A 21639-nucleotide genomic window follows, 5' to 3' on the forward strand; every position below is an offset into this window, starting at 1 on the left:
AAAAAAAAGAAAAAAAGAAAAACTCTTGATAATGCTGAAAGACTGAGGGCCCCAATTCTCCTCCCATTTACACTGGCATAAATCAGGAATAACTACACTGAAGTCATTTTGGAGTTACACTGATACAAAGCTGGTTTAAATGAGAGCAGAATCTTGGCCTTAGAATGGTCATTTGACTAACTTAGACAAGCACCCATGTTCATGATAATATTTTGGAATGCACTTAAGCACATGCTTGAGTCAGGGCTTCATTATAGTTGCATTAGAGACTGACATTGACTAAACTATTCCTACTGAAGATTTCAGGGTTTATTTGTTTTTCATATTCTGAAAAACTAAAATACACAAAACACGCCAGTACACTGTTACACACAGCATATGGCCAAGTGTATTTTATAATGTTAAAAAGTCTCATTCTCCTCTTCTTCCCCCATACAAAACAAACCAAAAAAAAGCAGCAAAACATTACTTAATTTTGATTTCCAAAAAGGAAACTAACAGTTACTAAAAGTATTTGAATGTTTAGCAACAGTATAATTTCCTGATTTCCAGAAGGGAGGGAATGAATGTACTTTAGAAACTATTGTTTAGTTCAGATTTTAAACTATATAATTTTCCAGGATGCTCATAGTGAATTTCTACAACTCACACTGCCAGAGCCAGAACTGAAAGGCTTACTTAACATCTGAAAAGTTGTAGGATACAGACTGCAGGGAGTAGTTTTCAGAAGTCAATCCAAGGTGGGATGGGGTGGGGTGGGTGGGGGGAGTTTCTTGCTGGTTTTAGAACCAAAGTGTAGCTGGATAAGAATGAACCTAAAAGAAAGCTGGACTGTGTACTATTAGCTGACATTGCTTGGTAAATGATTTTTAGATAGAATTGCCTGCTTATCTGGAATCAGCACACTGTCAGTAGTAGGAAATTAGTTTAATCAGTAAATATTACTAATTTATCTTCTTGCTATCTGGATTCAATTAATATCCAGTTTAGAGAAACACTGCTGCTTTTTTTTTTTAAAAAAACAAACAAACCAAACACAAATGAAAGTACAGAAAATGCACCTGCTAACTGAGTTGGAGCAATCTCCTTAGCTCAGCCAATTTAGACTCCACTTCTACTCAGACACTGAAATGGATGTGTTTTGGCACTCTAGATATAAATAACTACTTTAAGATCATGATACTCAAAGTAGTTTCTTGACAAGGGAACTAACGCAAATTTACATTTGTATTTCCAGTGTTAGAATGTTACGTTTTGATTTTATGAAGGCCTCAGTGCCACTCCAATACTTTGTAAAAATCAGGAGGAGTTTAGATAATTTGGGTATCCTAGATTATGGTTGATACAGTTTAAGACTGGCAACTGTTTAGCACAGGAAGGGAGGAGGAATCTGTTAGAGTTTTGTTCTTTTGGAGCTCCCAACTGCAGTTCATGTCGTTAGCAGGCTTTTTGTGATACCACAGAAAGTAGAGCCTTGAGGCAAAGACAAGCAAATTCTTGTTTGTTCATAAAATGATTGTTCATGTTCTCTGTGTGTGTATATAAATCTCCACACTCTATTTTCCACCGAATGCATCCGATGAAGTGAGCTCTAGCTCATGAAAGCTTATGCTTAAACAAATTTGTTAGTCTTTAAGGTGCCACAAGTACTCCTTTTCTTTTTTGCGAATACAGACTAACATGGCTGCTACTCTGAAACCTGCTCAAGTTAGTGTGCTCAGGTTCAAAGCCTGCTAACTGGCTCCCGCAGTTATCTGAAGGTTTTGGATGTCCCTGAAACCTTCAAATAATTCATGCTTGGCTGTAGCAAAATACTGTTTTAATAAAAAATTATTTTTGTTAGCCTTTATTAAAGGCTTAAGACTCTGGAATATAGTCTCTAAGCAAACTACTGAGTGAGTCAATTATACTGAACAAAATACATGAGAAAATACAGACTGATGACAGTCCTGCCTTTGACAAGGCGACAGACTATGTTACCACAGGAAAATGTCAGGATCCCTCAACATCTAGCTATAAAGAAAAGGAAGGTGGTAGCAATCCCATGAACCCTGTTTGTGATATCCTGGGGGTCATAACCCACAGACTGATAACTTGCAGGCTTGATGGAAGAAGCCCCCAGTACTGAGCCATGATTCCATGAGTCTGATGGCACAATTGCACCCCACGATAATTTTGAACTCCATCAATTTTGACAAAATTGTAAGTTTGCCCCCCAGTATTCCCTCAAGCCCATATTATCAGACCCAATTTAAGAGAACAGGCATTATAGTACACAAGTTTGAAGCAGATATATTAGATGATTTATGACCGTTTGTAAAGCTTGTAGAATTTAGATGTTTCTTTTTTAGGGTCTTCTTCGAAAGACATACTGGAGAGTATCTTAGGAGTTAAAACATTTTAGCTAGATAGAATATGAAAAAGGGTTAACTCAGTTATATATGTTTTCTTACGAAAAACGCTCAGTTTATATAGTAACACTAAGGATACACATTCCACTCCATGAAAACAGTGATGCCAGTTACAAGGGAAAACAAATGAGCACAAGACAAATTACTGGGAATAATACTGCTCCCCAAAATAGCTATATATTGTAAAGTTTCTCACAAGGCCCCAGCACTTTCTCGGTTCAGTTAGGACAGAAATACCACAACAACAGCCTTTCACATCATATTTCATTGTCTCTCTACTTCTGGAAAGAAGGAGAGATATACAGAACAAGTTCAATATTGATTTATCCTTTTATATACTGTAAACGCTCAAAGGCAAGCTTAAATTTTGAACAAGGATTGGCTCAGTTCTTTTATCTCAATTGGCTCACTCCTAAAACTAACAGATAAATTATTTTGCAATATAAGCCTTGCCATATTAGAACACTAACTCCAAGCTACCTTTTGGGAAAGTAGAGTGCGGCAACTTCAGGTTCCAAAGCCTTCAAGTCATCCAAGTAAATATCATGAGGCCCCTGGTGTTGACTTCGCTTGTGCACCCCTGTTGATTGCCATAACAATTAGGTGATTTGAGATTAATACATGTATTAAATACAGTGCTGTGGGTTTTCTGCACTCTGAACATTGTTCATATGGGAATCTAAACAGGAATGCCTGCAGGTTAGTTGGCCTGTAGTCAGTGAGGTTTTTCTGGTTGCTTTTTTTAAAAATTAAAAATGTTGTATTTAAATCTCAAAATTGGAAGTGTAAAGCTACAGTTTTTGGATAACTTCATCAAATTTCACAGAAAACTCTGTGGGAATGTACCAGTTCTTTTAAATACAAAATGAATACCTTTCGTTTTTGAAGGAGAGTCAATTTTTGCTGGTGGTTTTGCTTCTGAAGGACTATCTGCTAATGGGCCGGGGAGATGATCAGCATCTAATGTAGATGATTCTAGAGGGATCTCCAGCAGAGGTTCTATAACTGCAGATGCAAAAGACTCTTTAACCTCCATTTGCTTAAACAGAGGATGAGTTCTTGGCTCAGGTTTCAGTACCGTACAGACAGAATCTTTCACCAAAAAATCTTCAACTTCATCAGAGCTGAGGATGACCCTAAAATGAGTCTCTTCTGATGGGGTAATGGTAGCTGTTCTAGGATGCTCCAATTTGTCCTTCTTGCTTATCTGAAAAGAAGAAAGATCTCGTTCTCATGTACTTTCATGCAGTATGTCATTTATTTTATTCAGCTCTGAACATTAGCTAACAAGTGCTTATAATAATTATGCCAGAGATGATGATACTTTTGAAACCAAAAAAGTTAAAAGCCTGCTGGATTAAACTTTAACGTACCTTTTAACAACTGCACATGCAATCTCATTAATAAAGTCCAGGGATTGTCAACCACATAGGAACTTGTTCACCAGTTTCACAGAGTATAAAAATCGGTCCATAGTTCTATATTCTAAGCTCATCCACAATACAAGTTCTTCCTGAAGCCCATCTCTACCATGATGCCTACAGGAAGCTTCCTGACTGACAAGCTTGAAGAGTAAGATGCGAATATTTGTCATTTTAATTTATGTTCTATACTTGCACTTTTTCTGTTTGCACATACTGTGTGTGTGTTACATCATGTCTCCTGCCCTCTACTTATTTATCTAGATTGTGAACGCAGGCCAGGGACTTTTATCTCACTGTGGTGCTACCATAAATGCCTGGCTAAGACACCATTTAGCATATAAAAACGAGGAAACATTCAATCCCCTTTGTCACTGGTGAGGAATGTATGAGTAATTAGCACAACCTGAATTCACGACACTATATTAAAACAGACCTCATTAAAACCAGCTCTCCATTTCCCCATTTTGAATGTGGTTAGGTTACTTTTGAAGAATCGCAGGTGATAAAACTAGACAGATTTTTGACACATTCAAACTAACCCTAACTTTTCAATTGATGATGATAGATCATTGCTTATAGTCACAAAAGCAACCAGGAGTCCGGTGGCACCTTAAAGACTAAGATTTATTTGGGCATAAGCTTTCGTGGATAAAACACATTTCTTCAGATGGTTTTTTTTTTTTTTACCCACAAAAGCTTATGCCCAAATAAATCTGTTAGTCTTTAAGGTGCCACCGGACTCCTTGCTGTTTTTAGGGATACAGACTTACCTGGCTACCCCGATGCTTATAGTCAAAATGTCTCCTCTCAATAATAATCCAATTTTTAAAAATAATATTCATGTACAGCCTTTTTCCAAAAGCTCTGTGGTATGAATGGGCCCAGTAAACTTCACTGAGGCTCTGCATCAGAACAGCAGTCCACTCACACAGAGCTGTCTATGGGTTTAGGGCCTAAATTTCATCATCTCTTGAGGGTACAGAGAAGGTGCTACATTATACTTCCCTACCTCAGTTTGGAAAACAGTGAATTTATGTCAGGCTTCTACCATGGGAGGGCAAGGAACACTTATAAAAGGGGGCTGCCTAAGGATGTACAAGTCCAGCAAATCTATTCACCTGTCCTATCCAGGACCACTCCCATATGAGGCTGCAATTGGTAGCTAAAAGTCCACAACATGAGGGTGAGCAGCCATCAAGTTCCCTATATTAGAATTTGCACAGGATTCCCCTGGAATGAGCCTGGTCCTATCTTTTACAAAAAAGGTTACTACACTTGATCATTTCTATTGCACCTAACGCATCATTTTAAAAATATCTTCCGTTTCTAGCAGCAAATTAGAGAGCTACAGATTTTTACTCTAAAGATCATCCTGGGAGATTTTTGCAGCCCTGCTTTTGAAATCAATAAAAAGCCTTCCGCTTAGCCAGCCACAAGAGAGTGCTGTTTTCATGTTACAGTATTTCTGTTGAATTATGCACAATTGCTCAGTTTTTCCCAATAGTCTAATGTGAAATGCAGAGTTATAAGTTTTAAGGAAGACAAAATTCAGTCACATTAGAAGTCCCAGGCAGTATATAAAATTCATCTGTAAATAACTTTACCTTAGTAGATTCTGGGAATCCTCCCCATGTCCACTCCATATGAGATTCAGCTCTAAGCAAGCTCTCTGCAGGTTTCACTTCTAGTTCTGAATCACTTTTAGGACAAACTGGATCTGAGAAAGGACTATCAAAGTAAACAGAAAGCTACAGTATTTAAAATGCATTTGTTGTGCAGCTATTTGTGTTAGTTTTCTCTAGTTTAACACAGCTTCAATTATTTAGCAACAGGGCAAGAAGCCCAGTTGGGTTTTCAGACTGAGAGAAATTAGGTTAAAACGAAATCACATTCAGGGGCTTACATACTGATCACCCTAAACAGATTTCTTCATTGTACTTGAAGTGTTCTCAGTATAATCCCCCACAATTTTCTCTCTCTCTCTCATTTTTTTTTATTTTTTTTTAGTTAGATGATTTAGCTGCCATCATGAGACAGATGTACTTTCTCCTGTTCATTTAGGATAATCTGTTCTAAATTCCTGCGTTCCAGACATGAGACAGCATTCCAGTTTGAAAGGCCAATACTAAAGTCTTATTATTGCTGCAAGTTAAGTTAAATGGATGGTTACATTCCAGTACACAACAGCATACACAGTGCACCCCACTCCCATCAAGATTGAGTGGGGACACAACTAGTAGAGCATATGATCAAATCAGGGAAAATATTGTGTGTTTACTTGCAAGTTTCCCTAGAATAATGAGGTCCAGATACATTACAATGGTATTTCAGCCTGTTTGCAGCTTGGAGACAAAACCGCACCCCTCAATCACTGATGATAGGAGAATGCCTACAATTTTTGAAAACTGGACCCCTTCTGCCCACCTCTTCTGCCCCAACCCTGTTCCACATCTTCCCCCAAGCTCCCCTCCCACTTCCTCATCATTTGATCCTCACCACTTCCCTCTCCCACCAAGCTGGGCTTCTTCTGTTCCAGGGCTGGGAGAGGAGCTGCAACCTGACAAGGAGCCTACTGCCTGCACTTGAAATGTAGGCAAAAGGTGGCCCTGGCTGAGCAGGGGCTGGTGTGGGTTGATGACTTGGCACCACCCGTCCTGGCCCGCGGTGACTGGACACTGCCAGGTCCCCTTTTCAACTGAACTTTTGGTTGAAAACCAGACACCTAGTAACCATAAGAATGCCCTGCCCCTTGAATTTGCCTTCAATTGAGACAACTTTGACAGGCAGGATAATTCAATTCTACTTTCCTATTATTACAATATGGGTACTGTTCTAAATAGCAGAATGTCCTATGACCTTATGTGGCTGGAATAAGGATTGTTACTTGAAGAAAGCATTTAGTCTTGGGATTTGTACAAAACTTTCTCTTCTTGAATATGATAACATACTACAGAAACTTGACCTTTTGCTGGAACATTCATACACTCACAGTGAGTTCCTCTAGGAGGGCCTTTAAGCCTGGTTTCATTGGTTTAATGTGCAAGTTAAACATTGGTCTTTGCACCAGAAAGTAAAATAAATTCTACTGATTGACTTTTTATGGTGCACAAGATTATCATGAGGGTGATACTCATCCAAGCATTGATTTTGAACCTGTCTGGTCCTGGTTGGTGGCAGATTCATCAGAAGATCCAATGCTAAGTTAATCAGGTGCAAGACCAGCTTCTTAAGCCAGAAAGCTAACAGTATTGTTGCTGCTCTCTCCTTCGTATATTTTGCATGGTCCTGGGGAGTAGTAGGGGAAATAAGCAATTTCTCAGCTTCGGAAGTAGTAATTTCAATACCTCACATCCCAGGTCATGATACGGGGACAGGACACATGGCAGTTTATTGCTGTTCCTGATGCAAAGAGGTCAATCCCCATCCCACCAAACAGACTTAATAGGACTGAGGATATTTCTAGGTGCAGGCTTCACTCTGCTTAATCCATTTTCTGTCATGCAAGTCTTGGTGTTCCTCTCCATTTTGATTGGCAATGCAAAAGGAAACTTTGCTCCACGCAGAACAGAGGAGGGATGATGGCATTCTTCCTAGATTATTCATGAAAACCCTTCAGATATATTAACTATCATGACAAGAACAAGTGTGTTACCCACGGAAGGAACAGTGCTCAGATACTTCAATGAATCATTGTACTCCAACTGATAGATTCTGTATTCTCTTTCTGGTACCTATTTCCAGGATTAAATGGAGATACCTTGTTTGTCATACTGTGTTGCTGCAATCTGAAGTTGATGATGGATGATTTCGTTTGTGTCCTGGCATTTCCATATCCTTGCTGGAGATGGGGAATGGGACAAATCTGTCTCTGTGATTTTTAGCAAAGCTCCACAGAGTAACCCCGCTAGGACTGTGTCCAGCAACCTCATTTTGACTACAGCTATAGATAGCCGTCTACTAACAAATAGTAAAAGCCTGGCACAAATTGGGGGTCTAACTTCAGAGAGGTCTGGTTGGAAGTCCTGCAGTTAGCAATGAGGGCAGCTATTGACCTTACCTCAGAACCTTGCACTTGTGTTAGTTATCATTTGCAAAAAAGTATTTCTCCTGTTTACTTCAAGTACTGCTTTAACTTGCCAAATGAACTCTATTATTTTCTACAGTGTCTGACAGGGGCCTAGACTTTAAATCAACTGTTCATCTGGCTTGCCTGTTACTACAGGGGCAGATAAAACAGAAGGGAATGTCAGTGGGTGAGGCACTGCCTGCTGCTAGTGACTGACAGGAGTGGTTTTGCCTCCAAACCACAAGCAGGCTGAAGTACCCCTTGTAACAGATTTATGGACCATAGCATGATGAAGAAAATAACAATACAAGCAGCACTGATTGTAGGTATCGATACATCTTTCCTTGCCTCCGTGATGGCCTGTCTACTCCTTTCTTTTGAGCAGATAGCGATGAGATACTGGAGAAAGCTTCTCTGTTTTCTGCACACAAAAATTGTGCCAGCAGACCCAGAAAGGGCTACTCTCACTACATGCACAGTTTGCACTATAAAGAACTGGAACAAGCTGGAGGCTTGCTCCTCTTGACTGTATTCTTTAACACTTGAAAAGCTAAAGGCTCCTGCTAACGGTTTTGTAAGGCAAAGAGTAGGAGCCCTGTCTTCCTTCTCCTTCCCCAACAGCCACCCTCTCCTAAACAGCTAAAGGATCCCTCAGCCACCAAAATTGCTCTCTCACCCAAAACGGGTAGAGCACTTCACTAGAGAGGAAGGACGATTTTATGGTTAAGGAACTGGACTAGGAAACAGAAGACTTATTCAGTCCCCAGCTTTACCCCAGACTTGCTGTGTGATCTTGTGCAAGTAACTTAATCTATCTCAATTCCAAATCTGTACAATGAGAAAAATACTCCTCTACCTCTCAGCTGTGTTGTGAAGATAAATTCATTAATTATTGTGAAGAGCACAGATACTATAGCGATGAACGCCAAATACCTGTTAAGGCTGACGCTCCACAAGCCTGGAGCTTTTATGCAAATATAACTGGCTGCTCCTCTGCTCTGGACGGGGGGTTTGTCTAGAGTTTGTGGTCTTGTTTTAATTTGAGTAATTTGTCATTTAACTCAACTTAAAAAAAGTTATTACAAATGTTAGCTTAGGCACTTCACAAATGTTTACTCTGTGACACACATATTTGTGGCTAATCTTAGGTTGAGTGCTTGGGAATTTGCCCTCTTCCTGTAATTTATTAGGTGTGAATAAAATGATCAGCTACAGTTTTATTTTTTCCCTGGTGAACTTTAACAGTAGCTTTTGTTCATTCAGAAAGGATGATACAACAGTTCTTTTTTTTTCCAGCAAAGGTAAATTTACACATTTTATGTACAGTCCTTGAGCCTGTGCTAAGTTGCAAAAGCAGTCCTGGATACCACATATGTTGAGCACCTTTCTTTGTGTAGTTTTATAGGTCAGAAGAAGTTACGGAGGTGGTGCATTACATAACATAAGATGACAAAAATCATACAGAAAGATGACACCATAAAATGACCTACTTCTCCAAAGGGGACCAGTCTCCATCAGATAAAGGGTAATGATCCTTGGAGCGATAAATCAAAGACTCTTTCTGCTCGTCACTCTTTGGTGAAGAATTTGAGGATCCTCTGTGGAGACAAAAGAACCATTTTTGTTTTAAGTGAGTCAATGACATATCTTCACTGGCAACTTACCTAGAAGAACTGAATTATTTGTACCAGAAATCATAGGTCAAAGAGAGCAAGGAAGAGACTGATAGTTGAGAGAGACTAATAGTTGAGAGATAACTAAAGAAAGAGCAATAGCTCATCATGGGAGATGCTGCTTTCTTGCCTACACAGCCATCTTTAATACCTGTAAAAAAAATCCTAGCAAAGTTTAAAAATGACCCCCCACCACATATTTAACTAAACAACTTAGTGTTAATCTAAGAAATCTCACAAACATATACCAAGTGATGCCATTCTCCACAAGCTTGCTGTTTAGTATGTAAGCAAAAATTGAAATTGGGGGAAAATTCAAGCACAATGTTGATGATCCTTCCCAAAAGCCTCCAAAAATCTATTAATTTAGAATACTACAACAAAGGAATGCATAAAATAGATTTGATACTGTATTCTCTGAATATTAGCCTAGTTTGTGGATAATACAGTAAAAAAAAAGTTATTGGTAAGTCACATAGGACCTAGAAGTTAGCCAGACTAACACTGGATACTACTATTAGTTGCCTCCAGTATATTTATGAGCAGAGGATGTAACTGGGTTAATTTCCCAGCACCAGGCCCAACTGTGATTAGCTGAAGAGCGCTAATGAGATCAAAGCACATGGCACTATGGCTGTAAACTAATCACTGCATTTAATTTATAGAAGCCCCTTTCAAATATTTGCATCTATAAAAATTCAGAGCTTTGTACAGCTCTGACCTTAATGGAAAAAGTATACTGAATACGATAATTATTCTTAGAAATGAATAACTTGTTCCGAAGCCAGTTTATTCTGCCCCCCCTTACCCCCCCCAAATCCAAACACTAAAGCAAGGACACTAAGCCATGAGGACAAGTCTGGCTTATGATTATTTTAAAAGCAATTTGATTTAACAGCTGTAAGTTTAATATGCAAAAACAAAAAAGGCTTCTTCACCGTTGAAATGGCCATACTGGTTTTGTACAACATTTCTTAACAAGTTCCAGTGCATGTTCTCAGTCCAAAAAAGAGATCCAAAATCTAGGTATAGCCTATGAAAATTTATACTGCTCCCTTTAGATCCCATGCACCACAATGATTTTTCCACTCATTGGCACACATATCTTTCAGTCAAAATAGGGAAGAGTCCATAGTTAGTGGGTGATAACACTGGAACATATTAAGATGAAAGTGTATTTTTCCACTTACTAACATAAGCAAGTATTTGTTGTTTCACTTACAATATTTATCGCTTATGAGAGGCACTAAATTAACAGCCTTAGTGACAAGAAGTATATTGGTGGTGACAATATGCTTCCTCACACTGCTCATGAGTACATCCAGTGTTGAAGACCTCAGAAAATGAGAATGGTTTGGCCTACACATACACAAAAACATTGGAAATATAACGACTTCCAGGTAGTGCCATTTGTGCCATGTGGAATCTATTCCCAGAGAACTAGACAACCAACTCATTTCACATAAGGCACTGAACCATCCGATGAACAATAACTTTCAGTCCTCAGTGAGGAAGACTATTTGGTCTAGGAGCCTTTAATATGGAAGCCTCAAGGAACCTAGTCCAAAGCCCAGTGAAGTCAATGGAAAGACTCAGAGTGACTTCAATGAGCCGTGGATCACGCACTAACAGCACTACCGTCAGTTATCTATTTTGCAATATTCATCAGCTGCCATTTTTCTCCCTCCCTCATCCATTTTACTATATAAATATATACAAATATATTAGTAAATATATTACACTTTATAGAAAATTAAATTAAACAATTTGACAAAACAAATTACAAAATGTTTTTAAACCAATGTCTCTATTTACTGCATACATATATGCTCAGATAGTCAAAGAAAAGAAAACCTATAAATTGGCTGTTAAAGCACAACATCCCAGTTTGGAGCCACACAAAACAGTCAAAAGCACAATGTGTCTAAATGGTAAAAGATGCATAGATGCTAGATACACCCTCTATTTCTGCTTCATACATCAAAATTTCAGTAACTGTTGGCAGTAACGTAGCTAAGTTAGGCACTTTTGAGAACATATGCATACAACATACCACTACATTTAGAGAGTAAAATTATATTTGTGATAAGTAACAAAAGTGACTTGAAGCAGATTTTTCTGAAGAAGAGAAGAGAGCTCCTTTCCACTTTACAAGAACAGAAATAGATAAAACGTTCCTTCCTGCTGCTGTACTTTTGACCTTTCTGTTGGAAACACTTGTCTGACTTTTCTGGTATTAGTGTTATTTTTAAATCTGAGCAGAGACTTCTATATCCTTATTATTATTTTTATTTATATATATATATATATATACACACACACACACACACACACACACACACACTTATTTTTCAGAAAAAACCTTGGCACTTAAGTTTATTTGGAATATATATTGGAATACCTATTTCTGTAACATCATTCCAAAAAAAACTTAAGTGCCAAGGTATTTTTTGAATTTTATGACCATTCTAGAATACCTGCTAATAATAATTTGGAGTAGTCCTCACATCCCCACTCTATATGAAAGCAAAGCCTCTCAACGTTTTGTCAGAGTTAATTGTACAACCATGATTTTAGATGGATCCAACTAGTAACCTGATGGAAAGAAAATCAAAGTCATGCCTACTGTATGGCTTTTACTTCCTACTTTGTTAGAGCATGGGAGAAGACACAAGGGATACAAATAGGAGACCTACAATTATAGAGCTAGGTCATCAAAACCATCTCAACATTTTGGGTCTCATGGAGTTCAGTCCTAAATTTTATTATATATCCATGGTTATGCTGTGATTCAGAAGACAAAACCCAAGTTTTTAGCAGGTAGTACTGAACTTCAGTATCTTTATAGGTTTCAGAGTAGCAGCCGTGTTAGTCTGTATTCGCAAAAAGAAAAGGAGTACTGGTGGCACCTTAGAGACTAACAAATTTATTAGAGCATAAGCTTTCGTGAGCTACAGCTCACTTCAAATGCATCCGAGGAAGTGAGCTGTAGCTCACGAAGGCTTATGCTCTAATAAATTTGTTAGTCTCTAAGGTGCCACCAGTACTCCTTTTCTTTTTGAGTATCTTTATAGCAGCCCTCTTGTGTTATTCCATTTAGCTTTACCCTGTTGTAAATGCATTTACAACAAAATTCTGGCTTTATTAAAAAAAATTTTGTCTCTCTTGTATTTTTCAAAGGACTTGGATAACTAAAGGTAGCCTTTTCATACTCCAAAAGCCCTACAACTAGTCACAATTTTGATTAAACCAGCTGCTTCAGTCCAACCTGCAAACTTTTAGCCTCTCCTCCAAACAAGTAATTTGAGATACATTTTGAATTATCAACAATGATTCCCAAAAGCAACTGCTTGAAGGTATGCAGCAGTCAGTCAGTTTCCCAAAAGGCCACTACAGGCTTAAGGTTCCTAGAACTTTAGTACATTTAATGTATTTTAACCTAATGCAAAGAAAAACAGGGAAAGGGAGTACTACTTACAGGAAAAATTTGCTTTCTGCATTTGTAATAGCGATTTTTTTTCACCTGTCTCTGCAACATGAGGCATGGGTCACTTGCTGGTTTGAACCAGAGTAAATGATGCATTCTCTGTAGCTTGAAGTCTTTATATCAAGATTTGAGGACATAAGCAACTCAGCCAGAAGTTACAGGTCTATTATAGGAGAGTGAGTGGGTGAGATTCTGAGGGTGGGCGAGATATGTAGGAGGTCAACTAGATGATCATAATGGCCCCTTCTGGCCTTGAAGTTTATGTCTGTGTTTAGGAACACAAGATTCTTTTCAGCCACATTCTCTTCCTACACTGACATTCACTTCCTCATCCTATTAAAGACCTTCCTCCTGATCCCAACCAACTACCAGCTCTGCTTCAATGAACAATTTGTATAGTTCCTATGGTTTTCAGGCTGAGTATTTATCATTCTTTCAGGTCCCAGAGTAGGTCTCCAACATAAACACAGTCAAATACTGAATATAACCATTTCATGGTGTGATAATGAACTAGTTCAATCCAGGAAACAAACTCCCCTCCTACTGTTAAACAATCTGAGGCCTTGCCTAAATTTACAGTAGCATATAGGGTACGTACATACAGATACACATGGCAGTAAAAATCTCCAGTGGGGGGGAGGAAGTGGAAAATAGCTCTAGCAGTAAGAAATTGCTAAAGTCTTTTCCTGCTGCCTCCCCCCTACCAGAGCCTCTCTCCACTGAGTCTTTCACTACAGCAAGGAAAGGCTCTGGTAATGGGACACTACGCTGCTAAAAAACAGCAGTGTAGATGTGGGAGGCACTGCTTGAGTGTGTAGAGAGCCATGTAGGGTATATACACTACTTGTTTAAGCGGTGCCTCAGCGTCTATTCTGCTATTTATACCCATTCTGTGTGAGCATGCAATGTCTACACACTTCTGCAAGTGTAGACCTAAAGAATCAACTTCTACACGAAACTGCAGCCCATAATATAAAGGATAGGATAGAAAATAAACAGGTTTAATATTTTTTGATGGGCTTTAAGCAAGTATACAGCTCCAGTCATTTTTATATTCCAGATATCAAAATGAATTCTACTGAAACTTACTGATGCTGATAGCTTACGCATTTCAATACAACCTCTGGACACTCAGTAAAAGATTTTAGGGTGGTAATTTTGCAACAGAAAAGCTTCAAAAACAGACTCCAATGAGAAACTGCTGAGCTTGAATTAATATGCAAACTAGATACCATTAACTTGGGTTTGAATAGAGACTGGGACTGGCTGGGTGATTACACATATTGAATCTATTTCCTTAAGTTAAGTATCCTCACACCTTCTTGTCAACTGTCTAAATGGGCCATTTTGATCATCACTACAAAAGTTTTTTTCTCCTGCTGATAATAGCTCATCTTAACTAATTAGCCTCTCACCGTTTGTATGGTAACTTCCAATTTATCTATGTGTGTGTGTGTGTGTGTGTGTGTGTGTGTGTCTGTCTATCTAAATGTTCCATTGTATGCATCCGATGAAGTGGGCTGTAGCCCACGAAAGCTTATGTGCTAATAAATTTGTTAGTCTCTAAGGTGCCACAAGTACTCCTGTTCTTTTTACTGATGCTGATAGCTTACTCATTTCAATATATAGGAGGGAGGTAGTTCTCTTTCTTTAGCAATAATCCAGAAGGACCTGCAAGCACTTAAAAATGAAAATCTGGTTTGAATTACAGAAATTAATTTTGGGGAATCTAATTGATAGGGAGTCTAATTTGGGGAGTCCAATGGATCATACGTATTTGATACTACTGAGTTTATTCTAGAGGTTTTTAGGTACACTACAAGCCGCATGGTGCCAGCCAGAGATGAGGGATTGAGACATTTGAATAGTATACACCAGAGCAGTAGTATCTTGCACAACACTTGCTTACTTTACCTACGTTCTTTCAGATATACTTATTATGGGAGAACAGCAGCTGCCTCAGTTAAAAGTTGCATCTCTGTTTGCTTAAAGCCAAATTCTGATGCCCTTAAAATGGGGGTGGGCAAACTGTAGCCCACGTCCGGCCCATCAGACCTTGTAATTCAGTCCTCGAGCTCCGGCCAGAGAATGAGGTTGGGGGCTTGCCCTGCTCGGCTCCTGGAAGCAGCAGTGCGTCCCTGCATGAAGGGGCAGCCAGAGGGTTCTGCATGTTGCCCCTGCCCCAAGCACTAGCTCTGCAGCTCCCATTGGCCAGGAACCGCATTATGTAAGCGTGCTTTGTAGTGTGTTGACAGCCTGACCAGCCCCACGGGACTGATTGCTAGGGACATGAGTGATAATTTTGATGAAAGACACTAGCTTAAACAAGATTTGGCATTTGCTCTGGGATTCAAAATTGCTCAATTCTGAAGGATTCTGAAGAGTTCTGGAAGAAGTCAAGATTAAAAATATAATTTTTTGTATTTTTGAGGAAAGAACTCTTGGACTTCCACATTCTATAACTTAATGATATAACCCTTATCAAGAGTACCTTAATATAAGAGAAGAGGTTAATACACAAGCCACAGAACAAAGCCTTAGTGATACCACATGAAAGAATTCAGTACATATTTAACAGTTTACCTCAGATGTTGAACACCTCTCTCGTCATCAGAGCTTATTTCTATTTCAAAAATCTCTTCAACCCCAGAAGAGACCTGATCTTCCTTCTTGCTATCTTGTTTGTATTTCTTTCTTCTTCGCTTTTTCTTCTTCACAGATCCTGAGATGAACACAGTCTCTGTTTCCATGACGTGTGTAACTTCAGAGCTCTGACATGTCCTTTCATTTTCACCTGACTTCAGCAAGTGATCTTCAATCTCTTTAAAAAACTGATCCTCAGTGATTATTGGGGAGGTTGCCAGATATGCAGGAACTTTTTCCTAACCAAAACAAGGAGAATAAAATAAGCAGATACATTTATTATGTACACACAAACAGAACAACAAAAGGTTAAATAAATGTGGGGATGCAGTGGAGTGGGAGAGGTGAGCAGCATCCAGGACTGACTGGAAGATATGGCAAATTTCCTGCCTGACCAGCAATACTGCCCCACATGACTGACTGCTGGGAGACTTTATTGAAATTAATTTAAGTACCTTTGAGGTCCACTGTACTAAAGGCAAAATTTATGTCTTGTGGGCTGGAATTGAGTGTAACCTCTTGGAGGAGACGTGATGGGGATATGATGTAAGGCCTGGGAATTAAGGGCTATACTGAAAATATGCCAGGCAAGAATGAACTTTTAGGATAAGTATGAAGTTGATTTTTTGGGGAATACCTAGGGAGAGGTTAATGCAAATTTCACACCACTGGTTATGCAGAAATCCAGGCTTTTGAAGATATGTCCTGAGGTGTGGGTCTTTGCTGATTACCTGTTCCCAGACAGTAGCAGGTTTACAATGGCACCAAGCCCACACTGGGAAGGGGCCCATTATGGACTTGGGGTCTGGCCCCTTGCTGGAGCAGCCCAGCACCAAGGCCCTGCTCTGTGAGCAGCTCAAAGCCAGCAGGTCCCACTCGCCTGTAGGGGGCTCGCCAATGAGCAGCTGGGCTCCGCTATGTGGTCTGGGAAGGGCTGCTGGCCAGTGGGCACAGCTGAGGGGCTCTCGGAGTCACATCCCAGGGATATGCTCTGCTCCCCAGTGTGGCTCCAGCTCTGAGCAGTCTCTGCTGTCCGCGGGACCACACCTGCGTACCCAGGGGCCAAGCCACCTGGGACCAGTGCAGAGGCTGGCTGCCTCAGCTAGTTCATGGCGGGGGAGCAGAACAGGGTTTCAGCCAGGCCCACAAGCAAGTGGGTCCAGAGGGAACGCAACCTGGCCAGGCCTGGCTCCAGCTTGGCTGATCACACCGCTCCTGAGGGTCCACATCCTGGGACCGGCCCCAGCCGCACTGCCAGCTCAGCCCAGTAGACACAATCACCTCCCAGCAGGGCTGGTGAGTGTGGCTGGGCATGGGAGAGTGGGTCTCTGGGAGGGGTGCTGGGCAGTGCAGGAGGTCTGTGCATGTTGGGGCGCTGGGCACAGGAGGATCTTTGGAAGGGGCACTAGGTAGTGGGGAGGGAAGGTCTGTGTGTTGGGGTGCTGGGCAGTGGCAGGAGAGGGGGGGTCTGTATGGTGCGCTGTGCAGGTGTGGTGGTGGGGCTGTGGAGCGGTTCAGGGGGTATGTGTCTGTGGATGGGCGAGTGAGCAGAGGTGATGGTGTGCAGTTGTGGTGAGGTGTTGCTGGGCATAAGGAGTTAGGGCGGTGCTCCTGCAGCACAGGGCCAGCATGCATCTAGTGGCTGCCAGTTTGTAAACTGTGTGCTCACGTTCAGCTGGGCAGAGTAGGGCCACCCCTGCCACACCGAGGCCCATTGCACCCGGCCAGCCCCTTACTCTGGGGGCTAACACCCCTCACACACACTATGCCCCTTTGCTTCCATGGGGGCCCACAAATATGTTTGGTGCCAGGCCCACAAAAGTTAATCTGGCCCTCTTTCCAGAGAGTGGAGATCAAAGGCCTGAGCTGTTTAAAGAAATGGCTGAACTGCCCAGCCTGGGTTCTAGTTCTGAATCTGAAATAGTTATGAACTTGTAACCAAGGTGAAAACCCCGTTGTGGGTTTTGAAGAACTGACACTACCACAGCATGCTGGAGTTAGGGCTGACCTCCGGTAAGCTTTTTAGCATGCATGTAGGTTTTGTTGTTTTTAATATGTTTTTTCTGTAAAGTTTTGACTTTAAAAATAAATGTGCTTGCTTAGAAAGAGTTGTGTGATTAACAAATGCTAAAAAAAATATGATAAAAGAAAAAGTATTTTTCAATTCACCTCATACAAGTACTGTAGTACAATCTCTTTATTATGAAAGTGCAACTTACAAATGTAGATTTTTTTTGTTATATAACTGCACTCAAAAAACATAATGTAAACGTTTTAGAGCCTAAAAGTCCACTCAGTCATATTTCTTGTTCAACCAATTGCAAAGACAAACACATTTGTTTACATTTACGGGAGATAATGCTGCCTGCTTATTATTTACATCACCAGAAAGTGAGGACAGGCATTCGCACGGCACTTTTATAGCTGGCATTGCAGAAGTATTTACATGCCAGATATGCTAAACATTCGTATGCTGCTTCATGCTTCAGCCACCATTCTAGAGGACATGCTTCCATGCTGATGATACTCATTAAAAAAATAGTGTGTTAATTAAATTTGTGCCTTGGGGGAGAACTGTACGTCTCCTGCTCTGTTTTACCTGCATTCCGCCATATATTTCATGTTATAGCCATCTTGGATGATGACCCACCACATGTTTGTTTTAAGAACATTTTCACTGCAGATTTGACAAAACACAAAGAAAGTACCAATGGGAGATTTCTAAAGATAGCTAAAGCACTTGACCCAAGGTTTAAGAATGTGAAGTGCCTTCCAAAATCTGAAAGGTACTAGGTGCGGAGCATGCTTTCAGAAGTCGTAAAAGAACATTCCTATGTGGAATCCGAACCACCAAAAAAGAAAATCAACCTTCTGCTGATAACATCTGAGTCAGATGTTGAAAATGAACATGCATTGGATCGTTATTGAGCAGAACCCCTCATCAGCATGGACTCATGTCTTCTGGAATGATGGGTTTAAGCATGAAGGGACATAAGAATCTTTAGGGTATTTGGCATTTATATATATTGAGACGCTGGCTACAACAGTGCCATGTGAATACAATATCACCTGATAGTGAGAACAGGCAAACAAGAAGCAAGCAGCATTATCTCCCATAAATGTAAACAAACTTGTTTGTCTGAGCGATTGGCTGAACAAGAAGTAGGACTGAGGGGACTTTTAGGCTCTAAAGTTTTACATTGTTTTGTTTTTGAATACAGGTTTTCGGGAGGCTTTTTTGTTTGTTTGTTTTTTTTAACATAGTTCCACATTTGTAAATTCAACTTTCATGATAAAGAGATGGCACTATAGTACTTGCAATGGGGGAATTGAAAAATACCATTTATTTTGTTTTTTACAGTGCAAATATTTGTAATTTAAAATAAATAGGCATTGAGCACTGTACATTTTGTATTGTAATTTAAATCAATATATTTGAAAATGTAGAAAAATCCAAAAAAAGGTTTAAATAAATAGTATTCTATTATTGTTAACAACACGATTAATGGCGATTAATTTTTTAAATCACAATACATTTTTTTAATCGCTTGGCAGCCCTAATAATGATAGTATGCTGCTTTGAGATTGAAGTCAGGAGTAAGAATAAACACAAAGGATACTTTCAAAGATCTTATTTAAGAAATGAAGTGTACAAGTCACATTACAGTATTCCTGAAGCAGGACATAAGGGATCTCCACTAAGATCCAAAACAGCTTCACGTCCATTTCTCAGCTGAACATTTTAAAGCGAAAAAAGGTAAGAGGTTCAATGGCCTTTCCTATCATGATGCAGATGCTTCTTCCAAATAATAAAATGGATCTGTAACCAGTTCACCCAGTTTTCTGGTTACATTGGCAGCCCTTTTCAGGTCTTGAACTTTACGAATATACTATATACATGTATAAAGTGTTAGTAATCTGAACCACTTAGAAAGGAGTTATCATATTAAGAGGCTGACGTGTCCAGTGGTTGTCTGTGCATCAAGCACACTTTGGCACAGTTTAAAAGAAAACTGAAAACTAAGTGTTGGTGAGACAGAATGAGCAGCTGAAACAGAGGAAATATCAAATATTTCAGCTAGACGGGACTAGAAACCAGGACTCCTTAATCCTATTCTCAGCCCTGCAACTACTTTTTCTGTTAACTATTGGTATGTACAGGTACACATAAAGGCATCTGGAACACTGTTATACAGATAGGATAGGCAGTAGTGGATTAACTATTGTTTTATAACTTGGTTTTAGTTTATATTGAGTGCAACAGCTGTGTTAAAGTCCTGTCCCAGACATTTAGGAAGTGGTTGTTGGTTTGGTGGTTCTTTAAACTTTTGACTGATCAGTTCCCATCACTGACTGGTTTGCTCTCTGCCTGCAAAAGAACTGCTTTCAGTTTTGTATTTAGTCATGTTGTGTGTTATATTAAGAATATAAGAATGGCCATACTGGATTAGACCAATGGTCCGTCTAGCCCACTATCCTGCTTCTATCAGTAGCCAATGCAGGGTGCTTTAGAGGGAACGAACAGAACAGGCAATTGAGTGACCACTCCCAGCTTCTGGCAATCAGAGGCTAGGGACACCCAGAACACAGCGTTGCATCCCTGACCATCTGGGCTAATGGCCATTGATGGATCTATTCTCCATGAAATTATCCAATTCTTTTTTGAACACCACTATAGCTTTGGCCTTTCCAACATCCGCTGGCAACAAGTTCCACAGGTTGACTGTGAATTGTGTGAAGTACTTCCTTTTTGTTCGCTTTAAACCTGCTGCCTATTAATTTCACTGGGTAATCCTTGGCTCTTATGTTATGTGAAGGAGTAAATATAGACCTCTGTTATATCCCCTTTTACTGATCTCTTTTCCAAGCTGAAAAAATCAGTCTTTTTAATCTCTCCTTATACAAGAGATACCCTTAATCATTTTTGTTGCCCCTCTCTATACATTTTCCCATTCTAATATACCTTTCTTGAGATGGGGCAAGCAGAACTGCATGCAGTATTTAAGGTGTGGCCAGATCATGGATTTATATAGTGGCATTATGATATTTTCTGTCTTATTTTCTTTCCTTCCCTAAAGTTTCCTAACATTGTTAGCTTTTTTGACTGCTGCTGCACATTGAACAGATGTTTTCAGAGAATAATCCACAATGACTCCAAGATCTCTTTCTTGAGCGGCAACAGATAATTTAGATCCCATCATTGTGTGTGTGTAGTTGGGATTATGTTTTCCAACGTGCATTACTTTGCATTTATCAACACAGAATTTCATCTGCCATTTTGTTGCCTAGTCCATCCAGTTTTGTGAGATCCCTTTGTAACTCTTCGCAGTATGCTTTGAACTTCATGAATAAGGCTACGATTTAATCATGGCTGTTTTTAGCAAAAGTCATGGACAGGTCATGGGCAAGACCTTAAATTTATACCATAAATACCCGATTGAATCTTTTTTTTTTGGGGGGGGGGGGGGGGGGGGAGCCCAAAGATCCTGCTGCTGCTTCAGCCGGCGCCAAGGAGGGGAGGCCCTGGGATCCCGCTGCCGCTTCGGCCACTGCCATGGAGGAGGGAAGCCCCGGGGGGCCAGCTGCTGCTCTGGACATTCCAGGACTGCCAATGGGAGCCACCAAGATGCAGCTGATCCCACTCCCTTGGGACCGCTGGTCAGGTGGTCTTCCGGGGTCAGCTGCACTGGCCGCTGCTCGGGCGGTCCCTGGGGCTATCTGCCAGGACTATCAGAGCAGCGGCCGGTGCAGCTGGTCCCGGGTCGTTCCAGCAGCACCTGATGTGGCTGGCTGCAGGGCCACCCGAGTGGCTGGTTGCAGAACCACTCCAGGAGCTGCCACTGTGGCTGTCCCCAGGGCCACCTGAGCAGCTGGTCCTGGGGCTTCCGGGGAAACCATGACTTCCGCAAACATGGAGTCCTAATCATGAATAATT

General features: G+C 40.4%; 1 protein-coding gene across 4 annotated transcripts in view; it reads right to left on the reverse strand.

Annotated features, from left to right (window-relative positions):
• LPIN2 (lipin 2) overlaps window positions 1–21639 on the reverse strand; it is a 77527-nt gene that overhangs the window by 16420 nt on the left and 39468 nt on the right. For all 4 annotated transcript variants that reach the window (XM_038393304.2, XM_038393303.2, XM_038393313.2 and 1 more), the window contains exons 4-8: window positions 15645–15943; window positions 9392–9499; window positions 5440–5563; window positions 3285–3618; window positions 2892–2991 (exon numbers count right to left, since the gene is read on the reverse strand). In XM_038393304.2, the coding sequence (XP_038249232.1) occupies window positions 2892–2991; window positions 3285–3618; window positions 5440–5563; window positions 9392–9499; window positions 15645–15943 (965 nt within the window). The remainder of the gene's footprint in view (window positions 1–2891; window positions 2992–3284; window positions 3619–5439; window positions 5564–9391; window positions 9500–15644; window positions 15944–21639) is intronic.

This window comes from Dermochelys coriacea, chromosome 2 (genome assembly GCF_009764565.3).
Source record: "Dermochelys coriacea isolate rDerCor1 chromosome 2, rDerCor1.pri.v4, whole genome shotgun sequence".
Taxonomy (NCBI): Eukaryota; Metazoa; Chordata; order Testudines; family Dermochelyidae; genus Dermochelys; species Dermochelys coriacea.